Source organism: Natator depressus, chromosome 2 (genome assembly GCF_965152275.1).
Source record: "Natator depressus isolate rNatDep1 chromosome 2, rNatDep2.hap1, whole genome shotgun sequence".
In the NCBI taxonomy this organism is placed as follows: domain Eukaryota; kingdom Metazoa; phylum Chordata; order Testudines; family Cheloniidae; genus Natator; species Natator depressus.
In genome coordinates, this window is record NC_134235.1 from 260,441,206 (window position 1) to 260,454,883 (window position 13,678).

The following is a 13,678-nucleotide window of genomic DNA, read 5'->3' on the forward strand; positions in this document are numbered from 1 at the left end:
TTCTCATTATGCTTGGCATTTACAGAAAGCAGCCTCTGATTTTAGATGACCACCTTGAGACATCTTCAAAGGTATTGAAGTGTCTCGTTACCTTGTTAGGCACCTAAGTCCCCCATTTAGGCATTCAGCAGTCTTCTAACCCCGTAGGCACCTAAGTCCTCTAGGTGTCTTAAGTTTCCGCTGGTCAGCAGCCATAAAAGAGCCTAAATCCTGACACCACCCCACAACTAACGAGCCGCTGAGCCTCCTAGCATATGCGAAGACCTCTCCACCGAATTCTCAAATTAGTCGGAGGAATATCTATCTTGCCAGAGGGTCTGATCCTTTAGGCACGCGCTGAGCACACCTAACAGCTACTGGACCCCTGCAGCATAGCTTCAGATTCCAAGGCCCAAAGGGATCATTGTGATCATCTAGTCTGACCACCTGTACAACTCAGGCCAGAGAACTGCCTCAAAATAAGGCAGAGGGCTGGCTGCAGGCCTCCAGTAGGTAAGGGGGCAGCACAGCATCCGCACAAAAGACAAATGGGGGCCCAGGAATATATGGGGTGAGCATGAGAGAGGTACTGAGTGTGGCAGGAGCGAGAGAGAGAAATCATTCTGATGGCTACAGCATGGGCTACCTAAGCGCGTACCTTCCATTGACTGCAGGGAGCGTTCTGGGCACTCAGCACTTCTGAAATCAATCCCTGCGGGTGTCTGAAGTTGGGCATCCAAAGGTTGAGGCATCTAAAATGTGCCAGTTTGTCCTGACACTTCACCCCTCACTGTGCTTAAGAAGACTCCAATGGCCTTGCGCCTGGGCATGAAGTTTCCTACCTTGATAGCACTGGTGGGGCTTTTTTGGACCAGCCGGGTGTATCCTTTAGGTCCAATTACCTGCAACAGCAGGAGGAAGGAGAAGGGGTTATTGCTGGAGCAAGGGCTTTGGAGTGATCGTCTGTGTGACTGACTCCACTGTGGAAGGGGCAAGAGAACTGACTAGGCTCAGGGCCCTCTGTGTCATTTGAATTTCCCTTCCCATTGCTTCTCTTCAGCTGCACCTGGCATGCCCAAGGCCGTAGCGCGCAGTGAAGTGCAGCACTGATTGCCTTCCTGGCAGTGTTTCATCAGCACCGGCCTGGTAACTTTCTTCATCCAGCCTTCTCTCCCCTCCCCACCCCAGTAGCTGACGACAGCGGCAAATATGGGAAATGGCTTGACATGGCAATGCTAGTATGAGAGCGTGCGCTTCTCCTCCGCATGCCTGATCCGGAAGGCTTTATGAAGGGCAAAGCTCCCAATGCCATCACAAACACACTCTCAACCTGAGCCAAGATGAACGGTGTAAAGGTGCAGTAGGGCCCCCACCTTGCAATGGAATGAATTGAGGCTCTGACTCAGTTTCACCCTGGCACTACTAGGCAAACCAAGCAAGCCCAACAGGCCAAATCCCATTGAAGCCAACAAGAGCTTTTCCTGAGTAAGGACCTCAGGAAATTACCCCCTTCTAAAAAACATTTCTCCAGGATCCTCGCCAGCTGTGGGGAGCCCTCCACAGGCGCCATGAGGAAGTTGTGTTGGGAATTCTGCACAGGGGGCTGCTCCATGTGAATCAGGAATCAGCACCCCAGCAGGGTGTCAGACAGTACCATTCGGCTGGACATTAGCTGCTATTTGTTATTCTGTTTAACATGCTTCAGTCTGCCAGTAAGAGGCAGAAACAATATAATGTGACTTGACTGGGTTAGCACAGCCCATGACTAATGGATAGCAACTAGATGCAGTGAACAGCTTGCTGCCAATCCATGCACTAACGTTTTTTCAAAACAGGTGCAATTCAAGATCAATGCACCACTACTTTGAGGACTTTAGTGCTGCCCAGACTTTGTGCTGGATCTATGGACAGGGGCGGGTTATCACCCATAATCCATTTGGCGAATACTTACAAATATATTCACAGCTATCACGGTCGATATGCAAATAGCACCAAGGGCTACATTTACAATGGTTGCTTGTGATGAGTAATCGAAACGTGCTGAGCACTGAAATGGGCAGCCCCTTGGAAACAGGAGCCGATCTTGGCCTATCAATGACCTATCTGACCTTTTCCATCTCTGCACCAGGGATTACAATCTGGCGCGCCCACACAACAGCAAGAGGCAACCACGTGGTTTAACTTTAAAAAAATGTTTTATTTCAAGATCTTTCTTTTTTTTGTTTTTAACTCGTATTTCAAAAAAAGTTGGGTAAAAGTACAAAAAATGTCAGTTGAGTAACAGCAAAGGTTTAGAAATCACAGCCGTGGAACTAACCCCAGCAATATACAGACAGGGCACATACCAGACAACCCAACGGACACAATTCATCAGAAGAGCATTTTGATTCTTCTTTTGTATTATTTTTTCTCTGTACAAAATACACCAAAGCATGCCAGGGAGCCAGGGGAAAAAAATATGACAAACAGTTACTAGAAATGAGAGTTGTACAACAGGAAATGGAGTGTGCTCTCTCTCTCCTCCTTTCAGTTTCCTTCATGTCAAGTTGTTCTGCAGACAGTTCACACCGGACTCATCCTGTTCGCCCTTCCCATTATCGTGCTTGGGTGACATGGAGTTCTGAATATTAAATGATTCCTCTTCTTTCATGCAGGATTTCAGAGAGTCCTGCAGTTTGTGGGGAGCATTGGGGTCATCCTAGAAAAGAAGGAGGGGAAAATAGAAGGGAGAAGGGAGGTTACAGAGGGGGCTCTGATGGAGGCCAGAGAAATCCTGCCCCTCTTTAGTAGCAGAGCACTGAGACAGCAGGGGGTGATTACACAGGAGTAATACCGCCACAAGTTGGAGCAGAGGGGCTCCCTCGCTGTGAATCACTGTAGAAAGCTCTCAGCCGGCCTGTCACCCAAGCTCATCCCGCCTGCCATCCTCTCGGACGTGTAGTACCACGAGACCCCGTGACTCAGCTTTGAAACAAACCCACAATGACTTAAATCTGCTCTCAATGAATTACGACATGGCTTTGCTCTCAGCGCTGAAAGCCACGGAGCATATACAAAGGACCCTGCCTGCCTTAGGGGCCCGCTGCCGTCATGCATCCTGTCACAGCAACGGAGACTGCCCGAGCTGGGTTCAGTTTCGAGAAGGTGAGAGGCAGGGCTGGGGAATTGTGTCCCCCTCAACACACACACACACACGCACACACACTCATCCTTCGGGGGGAGGTAAGATTTAGGATGCTGCAGCCCCGAATGAACAATCATACTGAGCCCTTTCCACCTGCAGATATCAAAGCCCTTTACGAAGTGGGGAGAGGGACTAACAATAACGTATCTGCCCCTGCACGAATTGGTACTGCTAGGTAAGCCACAGGAATTAAATCTCTGATGAGACAGGTCACCAGTGTCATCACCTTAATCTTTCACAGATGAGGACACTGAGGCAGAGTCACTCGGCAGGTCAGCGGCAGAACCAGGAATAGAACCTGGGAGCCCTGATTCCCAGCCCCGGCATTGTACACCATCCTTCCCCCCTTCTTATACTGGAATTGGGAAAGGTTCAGAAAAGGGCAACAGAAATGATTAGGGGTATGGAACAGCTTCTGTATGAGGAGAGATTAATAAGACTGGGACTTTTCATCTTGGAAAAGAGACGACTAAGGGGGGATATGATAGAGGTCTATGAAATCATGACTCGTGTGGAGAAAGTAAATAAGTGTTATTTACTCCTTCTCGTAACACACGAACTAGGGGTCACCCAATGACATTACTAGGCAGCAGATTTAAAAGAAACAAAAGGAAGTATTTTTTCACACAACGCAGTCAAGCTGTGGAACTCCTTGCCAGAGGATGTTGTGAAGGCCAAGACTATAACAGCATTAAAAAAAACTAGATGAGTTCATGGAGGACAGGTCCATCAATGGCTAGTAGCCAGGATGGGCAGAGTTGGTGTCTCTAGCCTCTGTTTGGCAGAAGCTGGGAACGAGCAGCAGGGGATGGATCACTTGATTGCCTGGTCTGTTCATTCCCTCTGGGGCACCTGCCCTGGCCACTGTCAGAAGACAGGGTACTGGGCTAGACAGACCTTTGGCCTGACCCAGTCTGGCCGTTCTTATGTTCTTCAAAAAAAATAATCACTGCTGAGAAATACTCCAATGCCATACCCTCATTGGAGCCGGCCGGGGTTCTTCACCAGCCCCTTGGTTTTGGGGGAGCTTCTTCGGCTTGGCCCCAGCATTGTGGATGGTGCAGGCAAGGCGTCTGGTGGGCTGTGAGCCGGGTGTTCAGGAGGGAGCTGCTGTTTCAGAGGCAGCATGAAGAGCTCCTGGGGATCTTTCTGGGGGGCCCCAAGCAGCAGAGCCTAACCATCTTGCTCAAGCCCCTTCAGATGCCCTTTGCATATTGCTGCCACACCGGGAGTCCCTCTGGGCTGTAAAATCTACATTATCACATGAATGTTGTAGAGGGCTTCCCCTGGGGCCTGGCATAGCCTCCAGCAGCTCTGGGCTAGCTCATGCCCATGCGCCTCGCTCCTGACCGGCAGCCCTTCTGCTCTTCCACTTCTGGGTCCTTCCCCAGCTCTGCCGAGGCGCCTCACTCCTGACCCACAGCACCACCTGCTGTGCCAGTCCTGCCTCCCACAGCCTTTCAGCCCCACTCTGCCCCGCTACCTCCACTCCCATTTGCAACAGCCTCTGCTTTTCCAACCCCTGCCTCCCCTGGATACAGAGATTTTAATGGCTGACCCTGCCGCGCTGACATGTTACCATCCTGCCTCTCTGCTGTGCTGCCCAACCATTGCACCATCATTTCCCTCGGGGATTTGGGGGATTAGTCTGCACTCCATATAATAATAATTCTACAGACAATGAATCAAGTCCATTGACGGGAAGGTTGCTACCTCTGCATGAGCATGGTGCCCTGAACCACTCCAGAAATCAGGAGGAAACTGCCTCTAGTAAAGCATGAGCTGGTAGCTTTGGATCGAAAGGCATTCTGGACTGCTCACTTGAACTAAAGGGAGAAGGCCATTAGTAGCAACTAACCTCGCTTCCAGACCTCCAGCCACTAGAGGGTGACATGAGTCCAGCCCTGTGAAAGGTCAATACCGTATTTGCAGCACTGCCCTTTACTGGATGGAATCAGTACTGCTTTGCTGTGTGTCATAGGTGCTATACTTCTAGCAGGTAAAGGAGATTCTCCTTGGAGCCTATGCTTTTGGAGGAGGAGGAGGAGGATCTGAGCTCTGTCCCCAGTGCTGCTGCAAAGTTCTGTGTGGCCATGATAGGCAGCACAATGAAGGCCTAGGCAGTTGTAGGCTCCTTGCAGTATTTTAGTATCCAACATATTGCAGATGAAAAAACAAATGCAACAAATAATGAATTCGTATCTATTAGCGGGTGCTACGCTGAGAAACTGGCTGCGTGCCAAGACCCCAGAGAAGGGTTAGCTAATCACGTGACACACTCAAAGTAGCACGTTCAACCAGCAGGCTTAATTAAATTCCATCCCAATCATTGATGCTTTGCACATTGAGTAACTGTGTTTATGTAGCTGTGCGACGAGAGGCGAAGAGATGCAAATTCTGAGACTCCAAGTGCTCCAACCTGATCAGATCTGTCCAGTGATAGCTCTCATGTCACAAAATACTCATCTTTAGGCCAGTTTCTCCTTACCAATTTCCCCCCTATTTAGCTGAGCGTGGTGAAGGTACTAGATTAATATCCCTGGAGACTGAACTCCCCTCTGTGTGCACAGGACAAGTACAGCCTGGACAGCTTTAGTGGAAGATTCATACATTTTAAGGCTGAGGGGACCACTGTGATAATCTGGTCTGTCCTCCTATATAACACAGGCCAGAGACTCTCACCCAGCAAGCCCCCTAACCTCTCACACACCTCACTTTGCCAATCTGCCTGCCTCAGCCCCACTCTGGGCCAGTTCAAACCTATGGTGAGCTGTGGTGGTGATTCTGAGATGGGGAAACCCAGACACCCCCCAGCCTGCTTCCCACAGGCCACTAGACTGGATTCAAAGCTAGGCCCTAGAAGGGGAAGGTGCCACCATCTGGAACCAATCCTTGAAGCCATCCAGTCTGCCGTTGCTGCAAGGCTTTGTTTGTGTTGGTGAGAAGGGAAAGAAAGCAAATGAAGCAGCTCAAAGCCAGAGCAGGGGGTTTGGAAAAGACACCTGGGAGGTGCTGGAACAGGTCTGATCCTTGCACTCCTTCCTCTCCGCTGAGCCAAACTCCCATCACGCAGGAGCAAGCCCATGGGATGTAACAGTGACCAGGAAGGATGCTGATCTGCAGAGCAGTCAGGAGAAGGGGGCCATCTCCCATTCACAGCTCCTTACCCAGCCAACTTAGGCAGCTGATGGAGCTGGGAAGCAATGGGTCCAGCCAGGGGAGGTGGGGAAGACAGAAGACTTGATTATACTGATGGTTGATAGTCCCCCAGCCTCACAATCCAGATGCCAAATGGCCCATATATTAGTGCTGCTAAGTTTCTCTCATATTTCTCAAGATGTGGCCAATGTCTTCGACCCTGGAGTGGGGAAATGAATGGCTCCTTCATTTCTCTAGGGGAGCCCTCAGGACCTCTCCTCCCTGCCCCCTGTGAAACACTCAGCTCAGCGGGTTAGTGCATAGCCCTAATGACAGGGAGATTAATGGCTATGGACCCAGGAAGGCCAGTTGTGGTTGAGAGGGGTGAGAGATAAGGAGAGTTGGGTTCTTGTCCCAACCCTGATACTGGCCTCCCGGCATGACATTGGGCAAGTCACTTGGCTTCTCTCTGTTTCTGATTTTCCTCCTCTGAAACATAAGGCAATATCATTCCAACTGTGGGGAAGTGCTTTTGAGCTCTGGAAGTTAAGTGCAAACCCCCATGGACTGAAATCTAGCAGTGCTGTTCCAATATCAGCCAGAGGGGTCACTGCACTTTCTAGCCTCAAATAGCTGCACTGCACAGTGTTACTGTGCGCTGTCAATCAAGTGTCGGGATCCACCCCAGAAAGGGCTGCATTTCAGTGGTGGGTGAAGTGATCCATGTATATCCATCCCCTTCTTCTCAGGGGTGCTGTGGGAGTGTGTGCCAAGTGCTTTGAGATCCCCAGTGAAGGGAGCTATAGAAGAGTGAGCATCATTCTCTGTCCTACCCAAAGCTTCAGATCGTTAGAAGAGCTAGATTAATCGCAGTAAACGTTGCAGCTCACCCTTGTCCTCCTCTCCTATTGTCACCCGCTCTCTGCGGCGGTCTCTCATTGAGTCTTGTCTAAAGCACTGTGCACGCTCTGGCACTGTGGCTGCCCCTGTACTATCTGCGATCAGTGCTGCCCAGGGCTCCAGAGACTTTGGCTTGTGTCTCAATGCTCACTTTCAGGTGTGAGTCAGGGGATGGGAAGAGGAGACATACAGACAACAGGTTAGTTTTAGCCCCCAATGATGGCATTCTCCGCACCCATGTCCTAACCTTACAACACCTTCCTACCGAGAGGCAAAGGGGAAGCTCTGGGTGAGCATCTGTCCTGTACTTGCCCTTAGCTGGGCATGCTCTGCAGCTTGCTTCTTTGGCTCCCTTTTTGATAGGGAGTAAGGAGCTCGGTGGTGCCCCTGGTCAGGCACAGAGAGGAAGCACAGCCTCTGGAGGATACAGCAGGGTGCAAACCCATTGGGCCCAGGTGGACAGGCCAAGAGTGGCCTCCTGAAGTAAGACACCTTTGTTGGGAAATTGGAGGGGGGCATGTAGGAGCTCTCATGCACCCTGCCCTTGGCTGTGTCCCGTCTGGCTGCCTCCTGCTCCCATGCTGCTGCGTCAGCACCACTCACTCCCCAAGGCATCCTGCTTGCTCTGAGCGGGGGGCTCCGGGGAAATGGGAGAGAGAGGGAGGGAACCAGAGGGAGGGCAGAGAAAGGGCATGGGGGCAAAATGCTCCCTGGATTTCAGGGATCAGTGAACCACATCATCCCAGATATGGAGGGGCAGGACCCTGCAATGTCCCACCCATGGTGACACAGGGTCCCTCAATATCTCGCACTCAGAGGGTCCCACAAAGTCCTGCGGTTGGGGGCACAGTGTCCCACACACAGAGGGTCCCACAATGCCTTGCAGTTCAGGGCATGGTGCCCGCAATGCCCCACAGTTGGGGGTGCTGCGTCCCACAGCATCTCCCGTGTCATGAGTCAGCTCAGCCTCTCCCATTTCAGGGCTTTGTGTTGCCCGTTTGAGGGCTTGAGACCTCTGTTTCCATGTACAACACCCAAGGCTCAGAGTCCCCCCCCCCCCATGTGCATGCCTTGGGGACTTTGTCCCTTTCTCAGGGTCCACCCCCCATGACACAGCCAGCGAGGTCCCGAGACATGGGATAGGGTTTGCCCCAGACAGAGCCTCAGAACCTCACAGGCCCCACTGCACTTTGCTGGAGAGAGTGACACACACAGACACACAGAGACGCACACAGACAAGCCATGTCGTCCTGCCATCCAGGCCAGCACAGCCCTCCCACGTGAGCATGGACACAACAGAGGGAGGGCAGGGGAAGAAGCCGAAATGAGCAACAGGGGGAGACGCTCACTGGACTGGCTGGCAGCAGCTGTGGCACTGACGGAGGCTGCTTCAGAGTGCGAGGCGCAGGCCGAGCAGGGGGTCCCGCTCCAGCAGGGCGAGCTCCCAGAGCCTGTGCAGATCAGGGGCCTCACTCAGTGTCAGGGAACAGGGGTGGGGAAATGGGGATTTCTCCCCACTCCCTCCATCGCTGTGCTGGGTTTTGCCCCAGGAGAGGGGCCGCTCTGGGCACCGCCAGTGAGAAGGCGGGAGGGAGAGCAGGACGTTCCACCTGGCGGCTTCACTCGGGCTTACGGCTGCCACCTCTGAGGTACGAAGTACCGGGAGATCTGGGATGGTCCCGAGCCCACAACACTGGCTGGCTGGCTGGCAGTGCGTGCTGAGCACCCTTCCACACTGCCCAGGGCAGTCCTGGGAAAACCTCAGCAGGTGGCAGCCCCACTCAGACCCATGTCTGTGACAGGGTCCCCAGAGTGAGTCCATGGCCCCGGCCTGCTGGACAGCCCCCCTGGAGCCAGTAACCACTCCTGGCAAACCCTTTCTCTCCCCCTCCTCCCCCCCGCAGGGCTCTGAACTCTGCATTCCCTCCCCACGGTCCCTCCATGGTGCTGGCTCCCTCCTTACTGCATGAACCTCGGACATCTTCAGCCCCTGCACGCCCTCTCCTCAAACCTGAAACTCCTCCTGGCTCCCACCCTCTGTCCTGCCTTGCAGGCTCCTGCCCGGGCTCCCAACACTCATGGGTGGGGTTACAGTCCGTGCCATGTTGCCACGTCCTGCTGGGCAGCCTATCACAGGGGCCTGGGAGTCACCTACATCTCTGCTCCCCTCTGCACTGCTCCCAGGGCCAGGCCTGTGCAGATGGGCAAGGGGGTTTCACCAGAGCCCCATCCAGTGCCAGCCTATTGGCACCACTAGCCGCAGGGCCCCCGATCTCTGTGCCATGTGCGCTCTGAAGCAGCCCCTGGCCAGCGCAGGCTGTGGGGAGGGGGAGGCATGCAGAAGAGGGAGACATGAAGAAGACGAGTTACCTGACAGATAACGTTATCATAGTAAGCCAATGCACGGGCATGAGGGGAGAGGTTACATGGGGTGTTGCAAAGTTTCCTTACATTTGGATGGGAGCCCTCGGCAATCGTGGACAGGGAAAAGTTATCATTGTGGAGCTCAGACGGCGTTCGGTACCTGCCAGCGGGGAGAGGAGACACAAACGGAGAGAGGTCAGCAGCCTGGTGATCAGTCGTACAGTCAATTGCTTGGCCACACTTCGGTTAGGAAATATACTCAAGAGACCAAATATCACACTGATTAGTATGGTACAGGGAAAAGGTTCTACACGATACGGGCCCTGGAAAAGCCGTCCCATGCAGCGACGTTCCATTCACCTTACGGCGAAGGCGCGCTGCCCAAAGCCACGCCCTGAAGCCAGCCTTTCATACCCTACTTGTTTACTAGGAAAAGGTACCGCATCCGTCATTCAGTCAGTCGGCTTTTGCCATGTTTGTGCTGTTAGCCTGGTGTGCCCCATGTATCCTGGGGGGGACGTACCCTTAGCTTTGTGTCGCGCACGTACATTACAGGTGCCATTACAGGTGCTATGCCGTGGTCTGTGTGGGCAGCTCCTTTCCTGGTGTTCTGAAGATATAATCAGCTGTCCTGATACCGACAGTTTGCCTAGCCAGTCAAGCCAAGGCCTACCTCAGCCAATGCAAAGAATTATGGGATACTTAGCATCAATGTTCAGGATTATGACACAGGGGCCGGCCAAGTGGGCCTCCATAAGTACAATATGTATATTTAAATGCTTGGGATATAGATACTGTGGGAAGAATTATGAGGATAATACATATGTACATGCTAGCCAGTGGCTTTTAGTCAACAGGCCCCACGAGCACAGTCACAACACAGCGAGGAGCACATGCCGAGCCAATCGACCCTCCCCTCTGACGCCCAGCTCCCACATCCTCCTGCCCTGGCCCTCCACCCATCTCACCCCCAGCACCTTCCCAGAGGCCTTTGCTTCATGCACGCTAGCTAGGACAGAGTGACAGCACCGTCCAGCGAGGAGGCGCCTCATGCCAGGGACACCCCCTAACAGCAGGGAGTGGGACAGGCAGCGCCGGAGATGGGGCCGTGCTAGTGCCATCTCCGGGAGTCCCGTCCCCATGCGCTGCCCATGCGGACCTTCGCCACGGTCACACTCACACATGCTGGCCTGTGCACACAGCTACACTGGTATATGAACAAATGCACGCACACTGGTGGATACATACACACACACACACACACACTCGTCTGCACCCTTACCTCTATTCCCATTTGCACACATTCATTCGCCTGGCACACTCCCAAGCCAGCCTGCATGCCCGTATGCTCACCCCCCATCCTACGTTAATTTGAACGCATCGCTGCACTTGCATGCACACACTAGTGTCCCCACACACGCTATGCCGCATGCACAGCTCCACCGATTAGACCAGGCGTGCACGTGCGTGCACCTATACCGGCTCATGGGCACTGTAACGGGTACACCGGCCCTTTAAGCCTAGAAAGGCCCAGAAGAACCCGTTCCAGGAACAATAGAACGAACAATGGCTCAGGAAATGGCGGAAGCTGGAGGAGAGGAAGCAGCCCCGGGGAATTAGTAGTGGGATGGGAAAACCCAGGACACCCTCCTTTTCAGGGCCCAGGACAGGGTGGGGCAGGCCAGCTGGAAGGAGATCTCGGCAGAAGGGCAGTAGATCTGCCGCCTGCCTTCTGCCTCAGAACAGCGGGCGGTGGGCAGCAGGAGAAGGCCGGAAGGCCGAGCTCCGGCTAGAAAGGGCTGGGAGGGGGGGTCGCTTTGTGCGGAGCAGACTGGGGCAGAAGAGCCAGAGCTGAGCGTGACCCTTCGTGTTGTGGCCTGCAAATTGTTTTGAATAGTTTCTGGGGGGGGGGACGGGAGGGGAGCTGTGAGCCATGAGAAAGACTGTGGAGATCTTTAGGGGAAACAGAGGCAGGCTGCTGCAAAACTGCCTCTGGCCACAAGGCGGGGTACTCAACAGGCAGCTGCCCTGAGGTAGGCATTTGTCCCCCCACTGCACACTCGTCCATGGACACTGGTGTGCACCCCTCCCCCCCCAAGACACTAGCACACTCTCTCCATGCCCTCACAAGCGTGCACACACCCCTCTCTGGTGCATACCCCTCCATGCACGTTGACACAGGTCAGGCGAAGCGGCCAGGATGAAGCTGCTGGACTGATGGCCAGCATCCTTCCCTCCCGCACCCCCCGGGTGACCTGAGGCCCAGGGGATGGTGACTGGTGGAATCTGTCCCTCCGAGTTTCCCCCAGAGGCTCCTGGCCCTGGGAATGGACAAAACACCATCTGCTGCTGCCAGGCTAAGAAGCCCCATGCAGAGCAGCAGCTGCTGAGGGCTTTGCAAAGCTCTTTCCCTCGCCTCCCCGGAGGAGGGGCGGAAGGGATGCCCGCTTTGTGGCTGTGCATTCAGGCAGGGCCCGGGGCCTGACTCGTTTGCATTCGTGCTGGTGAATGAGAGAAAAGTGCTGCAAGCATGTGCTGACCCGCAGGCTGGCCTCATGACCCCCCAGTCATTCAGCGGGAGAGTCCAAGGCAGTTCCCAGGCTGCCCAGGCATGGATCAGAGGGGCAGCAGCTAGGCACCGATCCCGGCAGCTGGGCTCCCTTAGAGCTTGGATTTAAATCTGAAAGGAGCAACTCCAATTTACAGAGCCTCTTTCATCCCAATGAGAATCCCAAGCCCTGACTGGACACCAGTCAGCCAGCCAGCTCCCTGCAGTGGGGAGAGGGGATACCGTTCCCCAGGGTCACCCCCACTATGCCACCTCCACCCACCTCTGCATCAGGGCCTCATCCCAAAGGGCCGCAGAGGGTGGGTGCATCTAAGCATGGAGCCGAGTGCAGGCTGGCAAGCATGTGTGAGCTCGTGCCTTTTGGCTACTTTGTGGACAGCGTCAGGAACCCAGGGGCCTGGCCATCTCTGCTCATTAATAACCCTGGGTCCCATTGTGCAGGGGCTGGGGTGAGAACCCCGAGTGTCCTGGCTAAATTCAAATGGAAGAAATGTATATCCCGCTCCTCTTAATCTCCTCTTGTGTTTCAAGCCGAGAGTCAGCATGGCTGAGGGGTTAGCACACAAGACTACGGAGCTAGGAAATCGTGCGGATTAAACCTTGCTCTGAAAATGACCCTCTTCATAGCTTTAAGGTAAATCATGTCCCCTCAATGCCTCAGTTTCCCCATCTGTAAAATGGGAATAATCTTTAATGACCTCAGTGATGGGGGTTACAAAAATGGTTACTGCCTGTGAAGCGCTCTGAAGACGTGAAGAGTGCTAATGAACCGCCAAGGATTGTGATTCACTCGCTGCTGAATTCTTCACTGCCTGCGCTACACTGTTGTGCCATGTTGCTCTGCGCTGTTAACAGCTACTCGGCATCACCCCAGAGCTGGCTGCATTTCTGGGAGGGCTGAAGCAATTAACATGTCTTGTGCACTGTGGAGTTTGCTGGGCTCTTTGGGACGAAGAGCTAACGAAGTCTAGCCCTGGCGGAATGCGCGAGAAGAGCCTGCATGATCCTGCAGGGTGCACCCACCACGGAGGGAGAGGACCTAATGAACAGGCTGCAGGGGCTGTGGGGCACCAGCTGGAACAATGGGATGAAATTAAGAAAGGGAAAAAAATGAGGCTGAGTGTTAGGAGAGAGGCGTGACTGGCGAGACTGGGCTGTGGAATAGGCTCCCGGGGGAAGTCAGGTGAGCCCCCCATCGCTTGGGACATTCAAACCAGGCAGTGCAAAGCACTTCCTAATAAAGACACTAGGCACTTTACAAACATTAATTAACCACTCCTTAGGGAGCCCTCCTGCCTGGCCCAGGGGGATGGGAATCTAGCTGAGCTCAGGTTTCAGAGTAGCAGCCATGTTAGTCTGTATCCGCAAAAAGAAAAGGAGGACTTGTGGCACCTTAGAGACTAACAGATTTATTAGCGCATAAGCTTTCGGGAGCTACAGCTCACTTCACAAGTACTCCTGTTCTTTTTTCTAGCTGAGCTCGTCCATCGCGGGCAGTGGGGATTCTATGAGCCTTTGCACTCCAGCACCGCGCTGCTTGGGGG

General features: G+C 53.7%; 1 protein-coding gene across 2 annotated transcripts in view; it reads right to left on the bottom strand.

The window, feature by feature from the left end:
* Positions 1 to 2,502: 2,502 nt before the first annotated feature.
* The window catches only part of CSPG5 (chondroitin sulfate proteoglycan 5), a 32,978-nt gene continuing 21,802 nt past the window's right edge, over positions 2,503 to 13,678 (bottom strand). Inside the window, exons 4-5 of one of the 2 annotated variants that reach the window (XM_074946482.1) lie at positions 9,572 to 9,725; positions 2,503 to 2,677 (exon numbers count right to left, since the gene is read on the bottom strand). In XM_074946482.1, the coding sequence (XP_074802583.1) occupies positions 2,516 to 2,677; positions 9,572 to 9,725 (316 nt within the window). In that variant the 3' untranslated portion in view covers positions 2,503 to 2,515. The remainder of the gene's footprint in view (positions 2,678 to 9,571; positions 9,726 to 13,678) is intronic. The other variant, XM_074946483.1, reaches the window with a different exon arrangement.